The following is a 25,517-nucleotide window of genomic DNA, read 5'->3' as shown; positions in this document are numbered from 1 at the left end:
ATGAAAAAAAAATACCTAGTTAGAGATGAAAAAAGGGATATAACCATTGTACTGTATAGAAAGGATCGTAAGAGTAATATAAATTATCTATGAATAATTTATGCAACACAGAATGAATTAATCTCTGGAGATATACAATCTACCAAGAATGAATTATCAAGAGAAGGAAATCTGAACTGCACCCTGGTGAGAAATAAGGTCAAGGAGATATATCCTTCATAAAAAGTCCCATTGGGAGCTTGAGGGGTGGCTCAGGGTTAGTGTTGCTGCCATTGCAGAGGCCCCAAGTTCAATTCCCAGCACCCATATGACAATTCACAACCACCTATGTAACTCCAGTTCCAGGAACTCAAGGCCCTTTTCTGGCCTCCATGGACTCCTGCACAAACATGGTACACAGACATGCACACAGGGATACACACAAAATATAAACACTTAAGAAAAACCCAGGACCGTCAGGCTTCACTGCTAACATCTACCCAACATTGAGAAGACTAGTTCTTCTCAAACTACTCCAGAATATTGACATAAAGACTTTCCCAAATTTGGGTATGATCTCCTGGATTCTAACACCATGCTAGGACAACAAACAAACAAAACCAAACCAACTCCACAGTTCAGTAACCCTGATCAACTCAGATGCAGAAATGCTCATCATAACATTAGAAAACAACCTACCTAAAGTGGGTTTCATCCTAGATGATTCAACATTCAAGTCAATAAACATGTCACGCTGACAGAATGAAGAAAAAGTTCGTAAGTTCAGTAGAGGAGACAAGCCCAATACTGAACAATACTTCATGACAAACACCGTCAACAAAGTAGATTACAAAAGGAGTGTACTCAACATACGACAAGCACACAGCTAACATACTGAACAGGGAAAAGCTGAAGCTTATACTCACATGATATTTGTGAATCTACAAAGTTTACACTGAAGAATTACAAATAAAACAAAAATTTTGCATAGTTTTTTGCTATTTGTTTTGGGCTGTATTCGTAACTATCCTGACCCCCTGCCAGGATTGTCACAACCAAAAGACCTAGAATCAGACAGTTACGAGCAATGGCTGCTTGCTTTTGCAGGGACTCAGGTTTGCTTTCCAACACCCATATGGTAACTCCAGTTCCAGTGGATATGATGTCCTCTTCTGGCCTTCTTGAGCACTGCATATGAGTAGTACACATACATGCAGGCAAACACATGTAAAATAAATCCTTTAAAAAGAAAAAAAAAAAAAAAAGCCAGGCAGTGGTGGGGTACATGGATCACCGAGTGCAAGGCACTGAGTGTGAGGATAGCATCCAAAGCTACACAGAAGCCCTGTCTCCTAAAACCAAAAGAGAGAAAAAAAAAAAAAAAGTTACACGATACAAAACCAGCATGTAAGATTTGGTAGCAAGAGTAGCAAAACTCACAGGCTCAAGCTATAGCTCAGTGGCAAAGCACACAGCACACATGAGACGCTGGGTTCAATCCCTACATAAGACACACAATGCAAAGTCAGTGGTGGCGTTTTTCATACGCAGATGGCCAGGTATGTAAGAAAATGTACAGTAATCCCAACTGTAGTATCTAACAAAACGAGATTGAAGATGTCTATATTGAAAACTATAAAATATTGATGAAGGAAACCAGAGACAAATAAATAGCTAGTGTCTTTATGCACACTGCCCAGAGAGGTCTAGATTCAATGCAGTCGCTGTGGAAACACCCAGAGCATTCTTCAGAAATGTAATTCACACATCACCAAAGTGACCTTGAGAGTAAGAAGATCCAACAGGCAAATCACCAGCTAAATTCAGAGCCAACAGCAGCAGCTGCACTAATTGAGGGATTAGCGGGGGGGGGGGGGTAAGAAAAGAGCAGAAAGCTCCACCACATTGACCTAAGTAGAGGTTTGGGTTTTGTTTTGTTTTTAATATGACCACAAAAGCAATTACAAAGCTGCACAGCAAAGAAAACTACACAGAGAGGTAACAAACTACAGAATAGGTTAAAAATGTTAAAATATAAAACAAGTATTAGCCTAGCATGGTGGCTGGCACACACCTTTAATCCCAGTACTTGAGAGGCAGAGCAGGCAGATCTTTGGAATTTCCAGGATGGCCAGGGCTACATAGAGAGACTCCCATCTTTAACAAGAAAGAAAACCAGTCATGTATGAACTCTAACTCTATAGCAAAGAGGGAGCACCAGGAAAGATTGGAGGGGCAGAGGGGGAGAAGGGGAGAGGGAGAGAGCAAAAAGGCCTAAACAGACATTTGTTGAAGATGTACAGCCAACCAATAAGTATGTGAAAAACTTAAGCATGACTCACACGGAAATAAACAGTAAAACTACAATGAGCAAACACTGAAGCCAAAGTAAAACAGATGAATATATATATATATATATATATATATATATATATATATTCATCACATCTCTCTCTCTCTCTCTCTCTCACACACACACACACACACACACACACACACACTAGAAATAGGACAGATGGCTCTGCAGTTGGGCACTGGCTGCTCTTGAAAGTCCTCTACACTCACATGGCAGCTCACAACTGTCTCTAACTGCAATCCCAGGAGCTCTGACACCCTCTTCCGGCCTCCTCGAGCACTGCACACACGTGATGTACATACAAACATGCAGACAAATCCCCATAAACATGAAATAAACCTTTAAAAACAATAAAGAATAACATGTTTGAGAGGATACAGAGGCAAAGGAACCATTCAGGCTAGCGGGGGGAATGTAAATCAGTACACACATCACAGCAAACAGCCAGTATGGGGGTTTCTCATGGTGATGACACGGATTATAAGGAATATATCAATTTTAAAGAGCACTGTGTTGAGGAGTTATATGCACTGTCAAAAGGATGAATATATACAAACATCTCTGAATAACACTGGAAACACTGAGTAGTTACCTTCTGTTTGGCCCAAGTGGTTCTATGGAATTCAGGGACACATTGGCATCGTTGAATGCATAGTGAATAAAGTGACTAATTCTGCAGTTAGAGTACAGATGCATTTAATTCTTGTCTAACTATAAATGGTGACATAGGATGTTTTAGAACATGCAGACAGACACTGGGGACCTGCTGTCATCACCTGTAAAACAACAGTTACACTGCCATCTAGTGGTGGTGTCTGAAAAGTTCACGTTTCGTCAACTGCTGGTGCTGATCACTTCTCTTCATAGACTTCACTCCTTTTCTGATAGGCTTTCCTAAACTCTTCACCAAGCATGTCAACATCATCCTCTCTTTTAAATACTCCCTATGAAAAAAAGCGTTTTGTTGGTTACTTCTGAACGTGAGAGTATTTCACTGCATGCTCTTAGGGCTAACATGGGTGGACACAAAGCTAATGAAGCTAGCCAAGATAATGAAATCCATCCAACAGGCTAGCAAAACCTAATTTCCCAAGACTATGGCTTCAAAGTACATCCTGAATATTCTCGATCTGCCCCCTTTCCTGATTTGTCACCTTCAGAATAGAAAGAGCATAAGGGCACAGATCTGTCATCTAACTGCAGCTATGACAGCCCACATTGCCTGGAAGGAATGGAGCTTAGTGCCTTGTACTCTACCCTCATCTAAACGAGCTGTCGTAGTATATGGGGCGGGGGGGGGGGTAAGAGTGAGAAGGCTAGCCTGAGCTAGATAACTGCATGGGTACATTCTTCCTGCCTCAGGTTCTAGCTCATTCTGGGATACTGAATTTAACTCTAATAGGTCATGTCTGCCCTACAGAAGTATTTTCCCACTAAAATGTTGAAATCCAAAAGTTCTCTTAACATTCGTAGTCTGTTTTTATTAAATATAGCAGTCATGGTGGATTTTAACATCGGTCTATCATTTTGTATTACATCTACCTAACTAATTAGAGTGTAGACCCTGTGGCCAGGAATTTTTATGAAGTTTTCTTCTCCTGTTGTTGGTTAGGGACTGAACATAAAACACACACTTGATCCTGCACAGTCAATAAAGACCTCAAACAATAGGACTCGTAGGACTGGATTTATGAACCTCCATGTTTATATGGACCAGAAGCTCATTATTAGCAGTCAATGTGTGTCTCAGATACACATGGAAACCCACTACTTTTCAGAATTACTCTCCAACAATGAGGCTGCCTAATATCTGCCTATAACACAGTCTCCTACAGAGCAGGCTCCTCTCAGACTCAAGCATGTGTGTCACCATTGACGAGGATTTCCAGTTTATCATCATCTTCAGTGTTCGCCCTCCTATAGTTGCTCTAGGGTAGTTTGTTTTTAAGATTTCCCATGCAACAAGGAGAGCAAAGAGCCTCAAACGTTAGCTCAAGGGCCAGGGATGTAGCACACTGCATAAAGCCCTTGCTTAGTGTGTGCAAGGCTCTGGGCCAGATCCCCAGCACCGCAGAAGTTTGGAAAAGTAGCCTGTTGTCCCAGCCCTCGGGAGGTGGAAGCAGGAGGACCAATAACGTCCCAAGACCAACTCTTACTGTAGATGTCTAAAAAGGACTGAGCTTCACGCCTGCCGGGGTCTCTCTATTTCTCCAGGAAAGCGCAAAACACGAGTGTCTCCCCCCACCACCCCCAACATCCTAGAGCCATGCCACTCTTCTCTCCATTGTTAACATCAGGAAGAAGATCACACTCAAGTGAGCCTCACTTACTTTGGGGAGATAGCCTAGTAAGTTTGCAGCATGCTCTTTGAGGAGCCTCAGCCTTTCCTCTTCAATGATCTTGTTGATGCAGCCCTGCCGTCTTTGCTGTAGCTGCAGCTCCTCCAGCTCGCGTTGCTGGGAACGAAAACACAAGTGTCTTAACTGCCACCAAATACACTAATCCCTTATGAAGTTCACCAATGAGACTGAATTTTATTTTTAGTTGTTATTTGATTTTACATCCTGGCCACAGTTTCCCCTCCTCCTCTCCTCCCAGCCCAGTCCCTCCCCCTAAACCCCCTAAACCCTCTCTATTCCCACCCCTTAATCCACTCCTCCCCTGTTTCTGTTTAGGTTGGAACAACACGCTATGACTGAGCTACAACCCTTATGACAGGAAGTTTTAAAGAGACAAGCATGTATATGTATTTTTAGGAAAATTTTCAGTAACAAGAAGAAAATGTATTCAAAGGAGCAATTTCCTAATAAATCCAGCAAACATTTATGGAGTTCCCATCATATACAAAGCACCCAACCTACCCAAAATGCATAAAACAGAGCAGGGTTATCCGAGGACTCATTTCCCCTAATGTTGGTGTGCAGCACACTGCAAAGGTCAGAGTTCCAGCAGAGGAGCTCTAGCACCTTTCTTGAGAATTCTGAATTCTTAGCATACTCTGAGCCTACACTGCACATGTGATATTGTCTGCATAGTCTTTGGCCCTTAGGGACACACACAGCTGCCTAAGACCTCAATCCCACTTACTGCACTTGTATCCGGTGACTTCACCACTCTAATTTGGGCACACAGGATTTCCCTTCTTGTACTGTGCTACCCCACACTCAGTGTCCACCCTTATGTCATATAACTTATAGTAGTTAGTGCATGTGGTTTAGAAAGGTGTGGGACAAGGTCTGAATAGGTTGGTGATTAGAAACGCCTTGAGGCTTTTTTAGGATTTTGTCTAAACCACACACATTCTTAGAGGTAGACAGGATTATAGATACCTACTTAGGCCTCTCTCTAAAATATAAATGGGCAGTTTAGTGCTTTTAGGGCTACACAGTGTCATAAGTATTTAAGTTCTGTTGCTAAAACATCCACATCTGCCCCTGGGCCAAAACAAAATTGTGTCAGCTAAGCTGAAATCTTCATACTGGGAATGTTTACCATTAAATCCTAAAACATAAGTTGTACATGTGTGTCCCCGGGCACTTTACTGTTTTCCGTGTATGCTGGGTTATCTGCGAAGTGTTCTGATCTGCTCTAACCCTTAGACAAGCCAGTCCATCACTGGTCCTACCCTTTTACAGTAGAGAATGAATGCAAAGCCTTACAGGCAATTCCAAAGCATTTTCCTTTTCTGCCTTCTTAATTACTGCACTAACAGTTATTGTCTTCATTAACTCCACATTTATAAATATTTACACTGTGCCAGGCAAACTGCACTTTATAGATCATTATCTCCCCTACAGGCTAGAGTCAGGCCAAGGCTGATTTATACCAAGCCTAAGCAATGGAGGCTTTTATCTAATTAAGAAGAGTCCACCGAGGCTTAAGTGTGAAAAGAAACAAGAGTTATAAAGCCACTGATCGGCAGACTGACCAGTTGTAAGGAGACCAAGCAGAAATGCCATGGTGCAAGGGACGGGCTGGCCTCCTGGTTTTCTGTGACTACACACCATTTACAGTCTTTTAGCTTTTTGAATGTGTTTAGGTTTTTCCTTCCTCCTCATCTTAAACTACAATGTTCTCCAAGACTCTATCTATCCTAAGCCCCCTCATGCTTTCTTGTTATTACACCAACATCTCATATAAATCTCTTTTCTCTTTGTGCTACTTAATCCCAGGTAAGCACTTCCCAAACAAACAAACAAAAACAACCTGAGCTTTGCTCTAAAGTATAACTGCACACATGTCCCTTTTGTCATACTTGAAACCTTTGGATTATTTTGATTTCTTCCTCTCCCTACTCTATATACAGGGGGAAGATACCATACAGTTTCATTTACTTAGGAGGAAAAAAAAAAGAATATTCACATTCTTTCTGTCACCTACTACTGCTGCTGTTTACAGACCATAAAAGTTAGGACTACCATGTCTATTATTTACGGTACTGACTAATGCCTAGGAGCCTGTGCTTGCCACATTTAGAGTGCTTCATCTTCTTAAAGCATTCACACATGACTACATTAGGTCCTTCAAACATATCCGTTCAGGACACATACCATCCGAGTATTCTTTCAGTTTTGTCAATGGAACATAAATATTTAAGTCAGAATGTCAGACTTACAATCTGGTTCCCTCTCCAACTTCTAAATCTACATTTCTAACAATCAGCCTGCCTTTTTTGGCCATGAAAATCAATGTGAACAAATACACATTCCTTCAAAAATCTACTTTCCCCTCTACATAATCTTTAGAATATGGCCTTCTCACTGAAGAGGGAAACGACTATATCTGTAATCAGTGGCTGCCTTAAGTACTCACCTCTCCACAGTTAACTGGTCCCCAGCATCGTCAGATCTGCATGTTTGGCATCTGAGGAGCTCCTTCTATTTGCATATGCCACCCCTTCTGAGCTCCAGTACATGGCTCACTCGTCTCCATAGCGCCAGTATCCACCCCTTTACATCTCACTCGTCTCCATAGCGCCAGTATCCACCCCTTTACATCTCACTCGTCTCCATAGCGCCAGTATCCATCCCTTTACATCTCACTCGTCTCCATAGCGCCAGTATCCATCCCTTTACATCTCACTCGTCTCCATAGCGCCAGTATCCCCTTTCAAAGCTACTCAGTGCTGCCCCTTGAATCACCTTTCTAGATCATCTTGAATCTCAACATGCAATTTTCCTAATTATTTAGTGACTTCTCTTGGGGTAAAAACAAAATCCATCATAATATATAAGGTACCACAATGGGTAATTCCTTTCTGCTATACAACACCTTCATACCTTTATCATCATACATGAAATATACTATTTTTTTATTTTTCTCAACCAAGAGTGTAATTCATAGATGACACAGATGCTGGTTCTCAACATCAGCACATATAAGTCTCAACAACCAATTTCTATATGCCTTAATAAATGATCACTCGGCAAACTTACAGACCATAGGCCATTAAACGAACACCTAACCCTGTATGACACAGAAAGGCTCAGTGGGTAAAGTGCTTGCCACACAAGCATGAGGACCCGAGTTCAGATCCCCAGAACTTAGGCGAAGTCAGGTGTGTAATTCCAGGTTCTGCCAAAACGGAGACAGCAATAAAAGAACCCCCAGAAGCGGCAGGCTGCCCAGCCTCTCTGACATCTTCAGCGGACCGTCAAAGACCCTGCCTCACACAAACTGGAGGGGAGGGGCCACTGTGCAGTTTCCCTCTGCCCTTCACGCTCACACTAGGACACACACGTGCACATGCAAGCACACAGATGCTCTCAGTTGGTGTTTGCTGATAAGAGCTTTCCTTACCTTGTCTGCAAGGAACTGGCTGCGCCGCTCTTCGATGAGCTTCTCCACCGCCCGTTTGTGCTCCAGCTGCTTCATTCGTTGCTTCTGGGCATTCATGAGCTCTATCCGGTCGTCTTCAGCAAACTTAGCCAGCATGGCTTTCCTGAAGGTCTCTTCCTCCTCTTTTGCAGCCTGCAGAATTATTTCCTTGAGCGCCATTTGGTCTTCAAAGTCTTGCTTCATCTCCCTCTGCTTCCGCAGTTTCTGCTCTGCTTCTTCCTGCACAGTGATGGAGAGAGTTAAGCATTTCCTTGCACGTTCCCGAGAGGGCGATCCCAGCACTCACAGGGCAGAGGCAGGAGGCTCAGGAGCTTGAGGCCAGACTGGGCTAGTGAGATGCTATCTCAGGAAACAAGACAGATGAGGACAGTTACAGTATGAAATCACATAAACAGAATTAAGCCTTTTGACGACACTCTGTCCCACTTAAGACTGTCTGAATAAGATGCCATATTCTCTTTAAAAAATTATTTTTACGTGTGTGCGCGCGCACCTATGTGCAAGGAGCCCACTGAGGCCAGAGGAGGATGTTGGGCAGATACCCTGGCACTGGAGTTGCCAGTTCTTGGGTCTTCCAAGAGCAGCCAGTGCTCTTAACCTCTGAGCCATCTCTCCAGCCCATTAACCCACCTTTTCTAACCTACCTTTTCTAACCCACCTTTTCTAACCTAATCATTCTTGCCCAATCCCAGCACAAACTCTAGGCAGCCAATGTCAAGTAATGTCCAGGCATGCTAAAACCCTTAATGTCTATTCTGTCCCACACTCTGTGTAGGGTAAAAGGGCCAGAGCCAAAAAAAACACCCTGGCCCTGAAACCAGAGCCAAAGAACCACATTCTGCCCCTGACTACCTCAGTACAAAAAAAGCAACCCATCCCTGAGCACGAAACCAGCCAATTCCTGAGCACAAATCCAGTCAATCTTTGAGCTTGGAGAACCTCAGGGATTGAAAATCTGACCAATTCCCACTCTGAAAATCTTCTCCCTGGAAAAAACTCTGCCCCTAAGAAGCCCCGTGACTATTGAGTTTGCTGCTGCCTTTTTCCAACATGCCAGAGACAGCCACTCTCCTGGATTCCTCCCTCCCAACAAATCTCTTGAATGAGGTTTGGGTGAGACCTTTTGCCAGAGTGGAGCTGGGCAGAGAAGTAACAATTTTCGCAGGAGAGGAGCAGAGCATCTCAGCTTGGAGCAGAACTTCAACACTTTCCCTGGGACACATTCCCCTAGAGTAGCAGAGTTGTTACACTCCAGGGTACTTGAGCAGAGCTGTAACAACTTCACCTGGGAAGCCCTCCCCTGCTGGGGCAGAGCTGTTACACCAGGGAAGCCTTTCCCTGGAGATGGCTCTAAGCTGCTATGGGTGAGTGACTGTGATACTCCTTGGCTCCCAACTGCCAGGATCCCCAATGTTTACATTCTATGTGATGTACAGATGCTTTTCTCATCCCTTTCTGAAAATAACAAAGCCCCTCAAAGACATTTTTTTTAAGGTTCTAGGCACATGATGTTTTATACTGAATATTTTGCACTTACCATATATTACACAGACATTAAAGGCTTGGAGAAGACAGTTTAGTTTGTGATATTTAGTCTGGAATGCCTGTTTATTACAACCCTCTGCACACAGTGATGTGCTCCATATAATACTAAATCTAACACACACAATTGACAGTCCTGGGAATCTACTACCTATGTTAATTCAACAGTGAAGATATCTTGAAAGAGAGAGAGAGAGAGAGAGAGAGAGAGAGAGAGAGAGAGAGAGAGAGAGAGAGAGAAGAGGGGGTATATTTGGCCCCAGTACTGTTCTACTGTGAAAACAAATGTCGGCACCCTCTGCTAGGTCTACAATGAGGATTGTACTATCAGTATGAGCTACCAAACTCCCTGTCCTTTTCTGTGTTCTAAAACTTGTTACATGGTCTTCAAACCTTCAAATCACTTGCTGTATACAGCTGGGTGGTGGTGGCACACACCTTTAATCTCAGCACTTGGGAGGCAGAGGCACTGGATCTCTGAGTCTGAGGCCAGCCTGGTCTACAAGTGAGTTCCCGGGTTACTCACAGAAAACAGAAACAACAACAACATCATTTACCGTACAGTCTCTGACCCCAGTAACTGCAAAGAGTCTGTAGGTTCTCTGCTGGAACCATATCCAACAAGGGCATGTATGTAGGTTTTGTCTTATGGAGGCAGTCCCAGAAAACAGCAGTGAGAAACAGTGTAGCAGGAAAGAAGAAAAGCCAACCCAGGGCATGTCGGGAAGACGGGTCACACTGTGGGAATGGAGGCTGTCCTCTCAGGACCTTCCCCAGGAAGGACGGAGGAGCGGCCACTCATCCTGACTGTCCAGTTGGTAAGAGATGGGGAGAGAGGTCTGCTCCTTGCTGCCACACTCTCCCCTCACTGTGGAGAAGCTGCCGGCATGGTTAATCTAAGCCCTTAAAAAGGTGGCCCACAGCTGTCCCCAAAGGACAAAACAACACGAATGAATTTCCAGAGAATGCTGCCTCAGCCAAGCAGACCACATGAAGTTCCACTTGTGCTGTCCATTCACAGAACCTTCTCGAGTCCTCTAATATAACTAACGGCTCATGTACAGTACCTGGTTTATGCACCCATCGGCTGAGGGACACATCGGCTACTTTCATGTTTTAGCTATCAGAAATCCTGCTCTGGGCATTTGTGTATAAATACACGTGTAAACACAACATCAGTGATTTGTACCTATTCCTATCTAAGACTTAAAGATAATACTTCCCACTAACCCCTGCTAGATCCCACATTCTGAAACATTTTAAAAATTATCTTTCAGTTTGAAGTGTCTTTCCTTGGCTCGTTGCTTATCTAGAAATGCATGGCTTCGTTACTGTATACTTTAGGACTATACGGTCATTCTGATTACCTACTCATCTCTGTAGTGATTTGCTACGACTTAAGATCTTGTGATTGTACAGACATTTGCTCTGTCCTCGGAGCTGTAGTTTGTTGGGTGGAGTCTTCTCTAATGTCAGCTGGATGGTGCTGTCATTAGGCAGTGTGCTTTGTTTCTGGGCACTCAGGCGTATTGATGACAAACGAACGCCGAGAGATCCTACATCCTTTCATGCCTGTCAGTTTTGTCTCATGTATCGTGAAGCTATTATCACATATATCAGGATCAACTTATTTTAATTAAAAACTTCTGTCACATATAACATGCCCGCTCCGGTCTCCTTTTCATCTGCATTGCGTCCTCCTGTCTGGCTTGGAGGTCCCCTCCATGCGCACTCATTTAAGCTATGTGGTCTATGAACCACACAGCTGCATCATGTTCTTTAGGGTGCTCTACTTTGTCAAGGTTGAGAATCTTAGTCTTTTAACTGCAGTTTTTATGCTGTTTACATACAATGGAACTAGGCAGTTTTTATGCTGTTTACAAACAATGGAACCAGGCCATCTTCCCGAACCAGGCTTCTGGCTCTGAGACTTACTTTCACTTTCAGTTTCAGGATCTCGGCCTGCTCCTCCTGGTACAGCTCCTGCCTCACTTGCTCCAGATCCTCACGCTGCCGCAGCATTTCTTCCAGCTTCTGGATCAGCTGTTAAGAAAACATGTTTAGAAAACCTGAATTGGCAACTGTCTCGGGAGTTCAGCGCTCTTTAAAAAGTAGTTATTTTCATACCAAATTCTGACGCTGGGCTCTCTTCTCCTCACTCTCTTGAACTCTGGCCATCCGCTCGTCTTCCCTCTGCTGCTGTATGTTAGCAAACTCTATGATTTTCCTGTTCTCTTCCTCCATCTCCTCACGCTTCTTTTGTCTCCAGAGGGCTTGCTCTCTCTGGAACTCTTCAATATACTTCTGAGTTGCATTCATTTTTTCTAATTTTTGCTGTCTCTCCCTAAAAAGCAATGGGGGGGGGTTATAGTTACAGAAATAAAATAACAGAAGATAGAGAGACTGCTTTACAGTCACTAATGCAGCGCACTTTCTGGGTACCAAGTGTAGACTTTCCACGAAAACTCCCAGGCCTTTCTTCTAATGACACTTAAAGCATCTCACTTCAAGAAGGTGACAGTTTGTCTGCAGAAGCCATACTGCACTCTGCACTTAAGCTGGGTGCCAAGGAAAGCCACCAGAAACACATGCTCTGCCGTATAAGATGTACACATTCAAGAAAAACAAAGGTTTAGCTCATGTACCACTTACACAGCCACTATATTTCAGATCATCTACTAATATTTACGCTAAGGAAGAGCTGTTCAACAAACGGAACACCTCTGGCTGGCCGCACACGCACACTGGGCCAGGCACCTCCGGGGAGTACTTACAGCTGGTCTTCCTCGTAGATCTTCCTGACAATTTCGTCAATCATGAGTTTCTCTTTTAGCAGCTGCTCATATGCCTCCTGCTTTCTCCTCTCTTGTTCTTCCAGCTGCTTTTCCAGGTCCAGGTGGTACTGGGCCTTCTCCTTGTTCCGCCGGTCTTGCTTGACACACTCTTCCTTCTTTAGTCTCTCGTGTTCCTCCATCATGACCCTGGCTATTTCAGCATCACGTTTCTAGCATTCAAGCAAAATTAATCCTTCCACTTTCAAGAGTGAGCACTGTTTGTTACAGCACTATAAACAGACACAGTTGCACACTGAAAACCTGTTATGAAAACGCTTTTCATCTATTAGGTTAAAAGCAAGAGTGACCTGGAGGGTGTGAATGAGGAGTCAGAGCCCAAGGGGTGTCCCTACTCTTTCCAGAAGCTCTCAGGGTAACACCTGGCAAGGATAGTGAAGTCCACATTCAGAAAATACTAGGTATAGTTGTTAAGTACTTTACGAATAACCACTTCAGCCACCAAACAATTGCTTCCTGTGTAATCCGATCGACTGTCAGTTTCTAAGCCTCTGTTAACCTGCTGCTGTTGAGCACCCCTCCTGCCCACCTGTTAGGCTCCTTCCTGCCACACATCCTTCTCTTTTATTCATCAAGGCCCAGTGTGGTGATTTCAGCTGAAAAGGTCACTGTGACTGCTCTCTCGTTTTCATTTTCATTCACACAGTGCCATTCCCATTGAGTTACAGACCAGCTTTCACATAAATTAAAGCATTTCCAATACCGGAGTAATGATTAAGACCACCCTCTGTCTGTGTGACCACACCCCAAATGCAGGGATGGTTAGCAGCAAAAGGAAAGAGGGAGCAGACTGGAAGACAAATGCAGTCCTTGCTAAAGTAGCTGATGGGCATCGTGCATGCATATGGTTACTGTGACTTAACCACAAGTTCTCTTGTCTTTGCTCATGCTACATTACATTCTTCTAGAATATATAACATAGCAAAAAAAATGTGCTAACAAAAATGCATACAGATTACTACAGTGCTCTAAATTTACAGATAAGAAAACTGGCTAGGGCTGGAGAGATGCTCAGTCCAGTAAGGGCACTGCTGCCTTCCCTTCTCACCACCCACATCAGGCAGCTCACAATCACTGCCCTCTTCTGGTCACCATGGGCACTGCATGCATATGGTGCACACAGACAAGCAAGCAAACACATATACACATAATAAAAAAATTAAAATTAAAAAAACCTAACCTAACAAGTATATAGATCTTCTATTTAGTCAAGTCCTAGTGGTATATGGCTCTAATTTTGTGATTAAAAAACCTAATAACAAGTATATATAGATCTTCTATTTAGTCAAGTCCTAGTAGTATATGATCCTAATTTTGTGAGTCAATTTTGGTTTAGAAGATAGTATCAATTTGGGAGTCAAATACCTATAATGGCTATGGATGAACTCAGCTATCAGAGTAATTAAAACTAGAAACAACTGAACAAACTGTACATTATGTTCTATTTTATCAATTAAAAAAAATTAACTACACAGCTCATATACAGGTCTACTCATTTTCCTTAAGTTGTCACTGTTAGCATGTTCTAGAAGAGACGTTTTCAACATGTGGAATCGAATGACCCTTTCACAGGGGTCACACATCAGATATCTCCCTCGCATATCAGATATTTACATTATATTTAATTTACATTATATTTAATGGTTGGGGGGGTCACTACAACATGAGGAACTATATAAAGGGTCGCAGCATTAGGAAGGTTGGGAACCACTGTTCTAGAATCTTATAGAGTATCCTGTGGCCATTCTTAGGAGTTCTCATGCTGCACCACACTGGTTTAAATGTTGTTATCACATCTACAATCCTTTGTGCATTCACATGTTTGCTGGTATTCATAACCCACATGTATAAACATACACTTTCATACGTAATTGTCTGGCTCCTGTATGAAAATAAGCTCAGGTGATGCCATGCACTTGGTTTAATGTGTTAGCACAGCAAACCTTATTTTCATATTCATGACACAGCTGCTGGTGTATCACCTGAAACTTGCTCTCCTAGGAGCAACCTCGTCCTCAAGAATTAGACAAGGATGAAAACAGAAAACCACAGGGGAAAAAGGTTTCCTTAGGAAACATGAGTGAGAAAGAGGGATGGAAGCAGGGGCCTGGGGAGAGCGTGCTCATAAAATTGCCAAACTAGGAATACGCAAAGATAAAAAGTGGAAAAACATAGTAACCACATCCTAGGATACAGACGGTTGGACTGTGCTAGCTTGTCACAGTAATAAGTTCAAGAAGAACACAGTGAACGTGGGGAATTATCTGGGCTTGAGGGCTCCAGCGTTCAGGCAAACACAGCTCGGTGAAAACCGCCAAGGGTCTGAACATGACAATGTGGGGTACCTGGCCAAGTGTGTTCTTCACAAAACCTGAGTACAGAGTACAGAGCCTGAGTACAGAGCTATAATGACGCAAAGCAGCTTTACCATTTGCTCGTATTTGATGGCGTCCTTCTCGGCAATCTGGGCAGCTCTCTCTTTATTCATGTAAGCAGCTTTCAATTTCTGCTCCAGCTCTCTGAGCTCTATACTGTGGGGAGAACACAACTTTAAACTTGAGGAAAATAAAAGAATTCAGCTTCACAGAAAACTTGGTGAATTCTTATTTACTCAAAGTATGCAACTGGTATCATTTGAAGTCCACAGTTAATTCATCACATTTAAAAGCCTTCTGCTTGAGGGAATTACTCTTTTCTAATTTAATCTTCCTTTACATAAATTTATTTAACTTGTGGGAGTCCTTTCCTTCCACCCTGTGGATCTGAGATCAAACCCAGGCCTTCAAGCTTGGCTGCAGTTTAGTATTAAACTACATTTTATTCTATCCTAGAGAAGCAGCCTCCATCTTTGACTGTCTTTGTAAAGTCTTAGCAATTATCTGGAAACTATCTCCAGTTCTGGTGCCCCTAAGCCCTTACTAATAGTTAGGCATGACTGGCTTAAGTACAGGAGCCCAGCACTTGGAAAGCAAGAGCAGGCGGATCTCTGAGTTTGAGGCTAGCCTGCTTTACACAGGGAGTCCCAGGACAGTCAGGGCAGAGAAGGGAGACCCCATCTTAAACAACAAAAGCCAAGTACTCTATATTACACATGTCAGGATTTTTGTAATTAGAAATCATTTTAAAATTCATCCTAGTTGGGTGGTGGTGGCTCATGCCTTTAATCCCCGCACTTGGGAGGCAGAGGCAGGAGGATCTCTGTGAGTTCCAGTACAGCCAGGACTGTTACAAAGAGAAACTCTTTCTCAAAAACAAATCATCCTGAAAGGAAAGTACTTACGGGACTAAAACTTAGTTTTCCCTATCAACACTAACATTTCTATTAATGCAGCTGAATTTCTCAACCATTTCTGTGGGTTATGGCTATGATTCAGTAGTAGAGCACTTGTCTAGCACATGTAAGGCCCTGGGTTCAATACTCAGCACCACAACAAAGTAGTTTAAATGAGCATCTGTAAGTTAGTGCAGTATTTCCAGGACAACATTAATGGTAAGTGCAGTGATCTAAGTAAAGAGTCTCACTTTCGGGTGCTAAGGGAGACACAACTTGCAGTAACGGAGACTACAAATGCAAGTAGCAGAAGCCACGACACCTGCTCTCTCTCACTTGCTGCCTCATCTTTTCATCCTTCAGACTTTCGTGCTTTAGTCTGGCCAGTTCGTTGGCAAGTCTCTCTTCTTGTTCAAGCTGTTGATCCCTCAACATCTTGTTCTCTTCTGCCTGAGTGGAGAAGGGCAGTGTTAGTTATCTAGAGCCTCAGAGCAGATGTCTCACTGTCAAAGTTGTATGTGTGTTAGGACAGCAAACTAACCACCCCAACAGCAACAACAAATAACATTTCAAATACCTTACCGCAGAAAAAAAATTAAGTATTCCCAGTACTGCAAGGAACATTAATATACCTATATATTCTTTTCAAAATTTATCAATACTCTGCAAATTTGCTCTACTCTTGCATTCTGTCCCATTTTTCTTAGTCTCACGTTATCCCTACCACAGTATTTTAAATCAAATCCCGGAGGAGAGATGGAGAAATGGCTCAGGGTTTAAGGGCACTCACTGGCTGTTTTTGCAGAGGACCCAGGTTTGGTTGCCAGCACCCATCTGGTGGTTCACATCATCTGTTCCAGAAGCTCTGGTGCCCTCTTCTGACTTCCTTGGCGCCAGACACACACACGGTACACACTCACACACAAAAAAATTAGACACAGCTTTAAGATAAAACAGGCTTGGCCACTGCTGTCCGCCCACCATGGAAACAGCCCCATGTGGATCTACCTGACAAGACTTTTTCATAACCACACCACAAATTAGCAGCACTTCCTGAGTGAGGTCTAAGCTCTTGTCCACAGTCATTTCCCAACCATGTCAAAGATGCTCTTTTTAAAACCAAACAAGGTCCACACCTTGTACCTAATTGTCTTTCTCAGGGTTCCTTTAGTTTATAAATACACATACATACATACATACATACATACATACATACATACATACATACACACACACACACACACACCCTTTTTATCTCCTAAGCCAATGATGTGTTGTAATTACAGCCCGTCTAAGTTAGGATTTCTGCTGCTGTGATAAAACACATGACCAAAAGCAACTTGGGAAGGAGAGGGTTTATTTTAGCATATGGTTCCACATTCTAGTCCATGATGGGCAGGGACATGGAGGAAGGAGCTGATGCAGAGGACAAGAACGGATGCTTCTGAGTGGCTTGCTCCTCATGGCTTGCTCTGCCTACCCTCTCACAGAATCCAGGACCAGCAGCCCATGAGTAATATTAACCAATCAAGAAAATGTAGTGCAGGCTTGCCCACGGCCAGTCTGAGTACTTTCTCAATGGGGTCCCCTTCCTAAGCACTCTAGCTTGTGTCAAATGACAAAAGTATCCTATTGTGTGTATCTCCCCTGTTCTCTGGCTGCGCTCCCTAAACAGCCTCTCTTGTGCTTTCTGTCGGACAGATATGGAGGCTTCATTACATTCTGAGGTGGGCGGTGCAGGCCTGTAACCTGTAACTCAGAGGAGACCAAGGCCAGGAAAGCACCAGGCACCCCAGCACAGCCTGGTCTCATACTGAGTTCCAGGCCAGGGCTACATCTGAAGACCATCTCAAAAGCAAGGAACAAACAAACAAAACAAGAGCATCTCGTGAAAAATGTTTAGCATCAATAACCACCAAGAAATACAACTTAGGAATGGATAGATGCACCTGAGTTTGGTCCCCAGCGCCCACCCATCCCAGGTGGCTCACCACCACCTGTTCCTCCAGAGCCAAGAGATTTGGTGTCTCTGGTCTCCGAGGGCACCTGTAAGCACGTGAACATATCCACACATCCACACATAATTAACAATAATAAAAAACAGATCTTTTATAAAGCAAACTAAAATTGCACTGGGACACCACAGCATGCACACTGGAACGTCCATTTAAAACACACACATTAAAAAAAAAAAAAAGGGGGGGTTGATACCAAATAGCGAGAAGCTAGCTGTACCATGCACACGTTTCTGGGCAAGTGCCTGGAAATCAGCCTGGTGGCCTGTCATGAAGCTGACAATAAAACAACTACACACTTAAGTACTTGTCTCAGGAAAAGGAAGCATACTTAATTAAAAATCTGCATTTAGGCCTGCCAGTGGTGACACACACCTTTAATCCCAGCATTTGGGAGGCAGAGGCAGGTGGATTTCAGTGGGTTTGAGGCCAGCCTGGTCTACATAGTAAATTCCAGGACAGCCAGAACTGTTAAACAGAAAAACCCTATCTCAAAAATAAATAAATAAATGATCTACATTTAAATATTTACAGCAAATGTATTCATAATATCCAGTATTGGAAATTCCTCATCAGATGAAGAGTAAAGTACTATTGTGCGTTCATACTACAGAACACTATTTGACAATAAAAAGAAAATAAGCCACAAAAATAAAAAAACACATAAAAATACAAATAAAAAAAGTCTTTAGGAAGACAGGATCCCACACAAAAACACTTAGGTGACACTCTCTAACTCCTGATTCCACTAATGAAAAGGGCATTAAGGTTCTTAATCAGGCCTGAACGAGGCCAGCCTGGTCAGGAGCCCTAACCATGACCAGAAGGAGCTAGAGAAGCAGCTAGGGACGCAAACTCCATGCAGCCAATAACTTAGCTTCTATGAGGATCTTGATTCCAGGTGAGAAAGCATCCCAGCCAGCACCTGACTCAACCCACGAGACAGCTGGGAACCCAGCATGCCTGTGTTTGACCCAGACGATGTGAGTAGACACTGCTAAGTCTGCAGTAATGTCTTACACTACAGAAAGCTACGCACGGAACTGCACTCCTCACACACAAGAACTCTCACAGACTGAAGAGCAAGAGAGACTGGAGGAGATGAAGGAGACATGACGTGATCCTAGACTAGAACGAGAAAGCCGTCCATCTGAGTAAATCCTGTAGTTCAGTAATAGAATGGGGTAGGGAGGCTCATTCCTCTTTGGTGATAAGTTCACTGTTTTTCATATTCTATGTAAGACGCTGGCATAAGAAGTCAGGAGAGAATTTTATGATTTCTCCACAGAGTTTCTGAACTCTTTGATCAACCCAATCTTGGCCGCCGCCCCCCCCCCCCCCCCCCCCCGTGTGACACAAGAGCTAATTCCAGGTATGGTTCAGGACATGTATAAGGTGAGCCCTGTGCTGTCAGGCTGCTTCAGAGGAAGCAATGACGGAGCCAGAAACCCCAAGAGCTGGAGGGCGAGTGACAAGGGGGGCAACTGCATCGTTCTATTCTGCTCTGCGTCTTACGTTTAAGACCCAGTAGATGAAATAATGCACGTCATATCAAGCTAACACCAGCCAACTTAAGACAGGAGAAGAGCCAATGTGACAACCAAAAAACACAAACAAATCAAAGGCTCCGAAGCCCATGCCACCTTAGCTTGAAGGTGGCAGAAGAGTCAACTGTTCTGGCAACTAACTGCCTCTTTGTTCTAGTCAAGCCTTCATCAACGTACTGATTTAAATGTTACTCTTATCTAAAAACACCCAAAACAAGGTCAGCTGAGGGCCCAGTCAACCAACACATAAAAGCAGCCATTGTGAGTGATTTTGTTCCGGCAGAAAGCAAGAGAGATATCAAAGATCAAAGGTACTTTGTCAAAGAGCACAGAGACAACATAACAGGGCACCCACTGGCCAAGCCACGTAACGGGCTGGTAAGATGGCTCAGTGGGTAAAAGGGCTTGTGGCAAAGACAGAGGCCTGTGTTCAATCCCCAGGACCAAAGGATAGAAGAAATGTAAATGGTCCTCTGACACACACCTTACCACCCCCTGCACGAACACGAACACACACACACACACACACACACACACACACAGGTGGAGGTGGGGGAGAAGGAGATACACAAAGAGATTTAAAATTTTCCTTAAGAAAATAGAGGGTGGGCTGTAGCTTAGTGATAGAGTGCTTGCCTTGCATGCATGAGGCCCTAGGTTCAATCCCTAATACTGTCAGTTAAAATAAATAATAAATCCAATTATACATCTATAAAGACTCTTGACCTCAATAAGATATTTCAGGGTTTTTTAAGGACTTATTTTTATGGGTATCACTGTTACGCCTGCATGCATGTACATGTACCACGTGTGTGCCTGGCGCACACGTAGACCAGGAGAGGGTGTCGTATCCCCTGGAACGGGAGTTACGGGAAGTTATGAACTGCCTACTATGGGTGCTAAGAACTGAACCTGAGTGCTCTTAACTGGTGAGCCATCTCTCCAGCCCCATAAAGTCATATTTTTAAAGAGAAACCAAAAACTGAAGGGAGTAAAACTTTAAAATAACCACAATAGACACAGAAACAAATTCATTACAAAGTAACTGTTTTCTCCCCAGCATAAGACGAATTACAAACTAATCATGTCTTCCTGGACAGCTTCCTTCACAGAATACAGAAAAGATAAAAGCACATATTGTGTGATGTATTACTCTTTTGTCTTTTTTTTTTTTTTCTTTCTTTCTTTTTTTTCTTTAAGAAGGGCCCTCCACCCAGCTCCCAAATAAATCACTGGTGGAGAATTATTCTTAGTTATGAATGCCCGACCTTAGCATGGCTTGCTTCTTGCCAGCTTTTCTTAAATTACGACAGCTATCTTTGGTCTCAGTGCTTTTATCTTTATTCCCATATACCTTTTCTTTCCTCTTACTCTGTGTCTGGCTGGGTGGCTGGCCCTTTAATCCTCCTCGGTCCCCCTTCTATTTATCCTCTCTGCCTGCCAGCCCCACCTCTCCTTGCTCCTGCCTTGCTATTGGCCCTTCAGCTCTTTAGTAGGCCCACCAGGTGTTTTAGACAGTCACAGTAACACAGCTTCACAGAGTTAAACTAATGTAGCATAAACAAAAGCCACACACCTAAAAATAATATTCTACCATAGGCGCACATCAAAGGAACCACACAGATGTACAATCATCCAGAAGACAATGGGCCTGATATCGCCCATTAGGTTAGAAATATGAAGTTAACAAAGGATAGAGGAAGAGTTGTTCACATTAACAAAGCCTTAGGCATAAAAACCATACACGCTGTACGAACCCTGCCCAGTCCTGATTAAAAGAAGCCAACGCTAAAAGGCAGACTTTGGCATAGTGCAGAAATTTGTTTAAAGCTATCTACCAGTGAGAAGATGACACTAAAACAGTATGTGAAAGAAGACATCCCTGTTTCATCAGATGCAGACTGACAGTTGCTACACAGAGCTGGAATGTGTGCACAAAATAAGAATAAAAATAGAAAAAAATGGAATGACCAGGATTTGCCTGCTCAGAGCTAAAGGATGGGGTCTAAGGCACTGGAGCTTGGAACAGAAGGAAGCCAGCATCTTTAAGCCTTTCTCTTTTGCTATATCCTGAGCCACCCTCAAAATACGGGGCACACCAAACATCACAAACTATGAGGACACTCTTCACACTTAACAAGAATTCACTTGTCACTTCCTGTCTGTTTCCTCTACTACAATCTCCTAAAAATATTTAGAAATACCCATGATTGATTAGCCAGTAGTTCAGTACGTAAACACACATACATTGTACCTGAATCTGTTTTTAAAAATTCAAAATATGAATAAATGTATGCCTCATACAGGTTTATCTCCTCCCACTTAATAATGGCTATGTTTAATGTTGGAAATTTTTAAAGAATTCTTTTTTTTTTTTTTTTCAAGACAGGGTTTCTCTGTATTTTGGAGCCTATCCTGGAACTAGCTCTGTAGACCAGGCTGACCTTAAAAATCAGAGATCCACCTGCTGGAACTAAAGGCATGCACCACCAACACCCAGCCTAAAAAGGAATTCTTAATTTTATTAGAAATTTACAGAAGTCAACACAGTTGTACTCCCATTAGCAAAACTGTGATATTAACAATTATGGATTTCATATTTATGTTTAATTTATGAAGAATGCTTATTCTTGCCACACACTGTTCTAAAGGTTTCACATTTGCTCATTATTTAAGCAATCCTAGGCTGGGAGCACTGTTATCAGATTTTATAGATAAAGCATAATAAAAAGTGACTAACTGACCCCAAGTTCTTCAGCAAAAGTAACCAGTACTCTGTAGGATTCCTAGCTTTCTGTTTCCTCAACTCTGGGACTGACAGTCATCTTCCAAATTTTCCAAATGAAAACAATTTAACAACGAACACTGAAACTTACTTTTTGGATGGCTTCTTCCATGTCCAGCTCGAACTGCTCATTCTGTAGCACTCTGAGGAATCTCTTACGTTCAACCCTCTGGTCATTTTCATTTTGCACGATCTGGTTCCTGGCTTGCCTCTCTAATTTATTCAATATCTGGATATGCAACGATTTGCGGAAGTTTTCATCTACTAACTTCTGATGCCTTTCACTGAAGCTCAGAGCTCTCCTGGTGGCCTACAAAGCGGGGGAAGGGAAATACACTGTTCAATATTCCATGATCCCGTTTTTCAAAAGATGAAAATCCCTATAACAAACGATGTAAACTTAGGCAACAGTCTGAAGGGTCTTTGGCCCTCTTCCTAAATTCACAGTAAACCAGACCAAAGTTCAAGCGTGACAGGGTAACATGACGCACTGATTAAATGGGTACTAATAATATTCTATTTTGTAGGCAAAGCAGGAAAAGTTTAAGTAATTAAACTCAAAATTCAACAATACCAGTGAGAACGAAAGTCAAGCCCTCCAGCTGCAGCTTAACCACCACTCAGAGAGCTGCCCACCTCCCCAAAGCAGGTTTAAAGATGTGTCTATCTCAATGTGACCGGGAAAGTGCAGAAAAGCCTGGTGCGTCTCTCAGAAAACAACCCAGAGCCTTACAGAAAGCAAATCGAAGTTTCTCAGCGACCTCTCGGATTACACGCTTCGAATTATATTTCAGATGTAGCGAGCTCTAGACTGTAAATAAATAAACATGCAGTTTGGAGGTCCCCGATTCCCGCCCGGGCCTCCAAGCTGCTCACCATGGTGGCTGATTTTAAATTTTAAACCTCCTCCGGCTGGGTGAGTCTTCTGCCTCAGCTGCAAACGCGTCTTCTCGAGCTGCTGCCGCCTCCGCACGACGCGCGCTCGGGTGTTTACGCTGTGTCCCGGCAACCGCCAAAGCGCGCCGCCCGCCCGAGCGGGAAGCAGCTTCCCATTGGCTGGCACAATATCCAATCAGCCCGGGGAATCTTCGTTGCCAGGCACGAGCGCTCCTTCTATAGGACCAAACCAGAAGGCGCGAAGTATGGATGCTGAGCCCTAGCAGGAGCTGTTTAGGTCCAAGAGTAGCTAATTCCCGCCGCCTGGAGGTTTCAAGGACACACACGACATACACAGACACAAACACACGCGGGCGCGCACACACACACACAAAGCTCTGAACACACACACACACACACACACACACACACACACACACACACCCCTCTGACTTCTCACCGTGATGGGCTAAGGGAGTATCCTCCCTCCATCATCCCCAGGTGGTGGCGAGCTGCCCAATCTGGTTGCTGGACCCTGAACTCAGGTCCTCTGGAAAAGCAGCAAAGGCTTTTGAGCCACGAGCCATAGTTCCAGTCCTGATAAGCTCATTTTAGAGATGATATATTCTATTTGCTTCTGGAGAAGAAACCACTGGATATATCGCTGGTAGAGCTAGTGCAAACACATGGTAATTTTGAAACTGCAAGAGACCAGTGTGAAGACAGAGAACGCATATAAAAGCAGAACAGGTGTGGCTGCCCACCTGTAATCCCAGTGCTCTGGCAGGCCAGGCACCTACCCAGGGATGGCACCACCCACTGTGGGCTAGGCCATCCTACATCAATTAGCAATCAAGAAAATGTCCTACAGACCAATCTGATGGAGGCAATTCTTCAATTGAGACTTCTCCCCGGGTGTATCAAGCTGATGTCGAAGAGAGACTATCATGAGTGATCAGAATGTATTGTATAAAATTTAAAAAAATAAAGATTGGCCATCATTATCATATATAAAATGTGGGGTACATACAATGCAAAACGTTTTTGAACTCAGGATGCAGCTAACAATCCCTTGGGATTCTACAAAAAAAAAAAGTGGCACATGTATATTAATTTTAAATTCTAACTAATATAAAAAACAAAAAATTGTAGGTATGTTATGGAATATCATGTAATGTCCTGATGCATGCATGCATTGCACATTGAAATCAATAAACATTCATCAAACATTATTTCTTCAGGGTGAAACTGGAAGTCTTTTTCCCGGGCTTTCTGTCATACACCCACCTTGCTGTGCACACCTGTATTTCTCACTATATCTTAGTAACTGATGTAAAGCCTTTCCCCGTCTTGCCCCATCCTAACTCTCCCCAGCCTCTGTTGTCACCATTCCACTTAGAATTTCTGAAAGCAACACATTTTAGGGCTCTGCATGTTCACACAATCACAAATTATCTTCCAACAAGGCCACGCCTCCTGAATAGATCCCTCCCAAATAGCCACTGACTGGGGATGAAGAATTCAAATGCCTGAAAGTTAGGGGAGAACACCTTTTTCAAACCACACATCGAGTTACTTAGAAATGTCCATTCTTTACCTTGATTTCTAGCTCAATCCACAATGGCCAAAGAGCATGTTTTGTGTGGCTTCCATTCTTCTGAATCTGGGCTTGCTTACGATGCAGACGAGTACAGACCATCCTCGTGTGTGTTCCACGTGCACTCACGTGCACTCGAAAGCGCTATCCTGGAAAACAGTGTGTTGTGGTGTTGCTGGGTCCATGAGGCCAAGTTGGTTAAAGACACAGTTTGCTGTCTTCACAGGGTTTCTGTCTGTCTTGTTAAAGCTGTTGGCTGTAATTACAGATTGCTTCTCTTCTTGGCTTTTGTTTTGTTTGTTGTTGATGCTTTGTTTCAGCCCCGAGTCTCCTGGGAGTCTGTGTGTGCCCATAATTTGGAATTATCTTGGCCAGTGAAATGGTTCAGTGGAAAAGGCACTTGCCACCAAACCTGATGACTTGAGTTTCAGCACCAGGACGCACATGATGGAGGGAGAGAACCAACTCCCTCAAGTTGTCCTCTGACCTCCACACTCACACTGTGACACATGCATGTGCACACTGGATGAATGTAAAACAGTTAATTAAAAATAAAGTTATTGTTACATTTATCCTTCGTTCATTTTCTCTCCTTTTTCTTATTATTTCTCTGATTGCATTTTATTTTTGCTATTGCATTATTTTACTTCCTTAAACACTTACAGGTAAATATCATAATTCCACCTCATTTATCTACATAAATCATAATACAATATACTTCTAATTCTTCTGAGTCATCTTTTATTCAATTTTTTTTGGCTGCTGCTATGTATTTTACTTCTACATATACTATAAATCCAAAATATATGTTTCTACAAATGTTAAATTGTTGGGTTTGTCTCAAAGCTCTCAGGTTGTG

The 25,517-nt window shown here is 43.1% G+C and overlaps 1 protein-coding gene across 1 annotated transcript; it reads right to left on the bottom strand.

Annotated features, from left to right (window-relative positions):
• Positions 1-3,141: 3,141 nt before the first annotated feature.
• Mns1 (meiosis specific nuclear structural 1) lies at positions 3,142-22,495 on the bottom strand. Its single transcript, XM_051197928.1, has 9 exons — positions 22,277-22,495; positions 16,161-16,288; positions 14,996-15,098; positions 12,490-12,719; positions 11,843-12,059; positions 11,651-11,758; positions 8,135-8,392; positions 4,666-4,791; positions 3,142-3,279 (listed from the first exon to the last, which is right to left on the bottom strand). The coding sequence occupies exons 1-9, from the start codon at positions 22,295-22,297 to the stop codon at positions 3,187-3,189; spliced, it is 1,284 nt and encodes a 427-aa protein (XP_051053885.1). The 5' UTR covers positions 22,298-22,495; the 3' UTR covers positions 3,142-3,186.
• Positions 22,496-25,517: the final 3,022 nt, after the last annotated feature.

The sequence above is a fragment of the Phodopus roborovskii genome, unplaced genomic scaffold (genome assembly GCF_943737965.1).
Source record: "Phodopus roborovskii unplaced genomic scaffold, PHOROB, whole genome shotgun sequence".
Lineage (NCBI taxonomy): Eukaryota > Metazoa > Chordata > Mammalia > Rodentia > Cricetidae > Phodopus > Phodopus roborovskii.
This window is presented reverse-complemented; position numbering and strand designations above follow the sequence as displayed.

Bases quoted from the DNA above. Each gene is read 5' to 3' on its own strand.
- Mns1 (XM_051197928.1), bottom strand. From the start codon at position 22,297: ATGGAAGAAGCCATCCAAAAA. The intron at 12,060-12,489 runs GTAAGTACTCCC...ATTGCTTTTTAG, and splicing joins ATCTACGAGGAAGACCAGCT to GGAGAGACAGCAAAAATTAG. The intron at 4,792-8,134 runs GTAAGGAAAGCT...TTTCGTTCCCAG, and splicing joins GCCAGTTCCTTGCAGACAAG to CAACGCGAGCTGGAGGAGCT.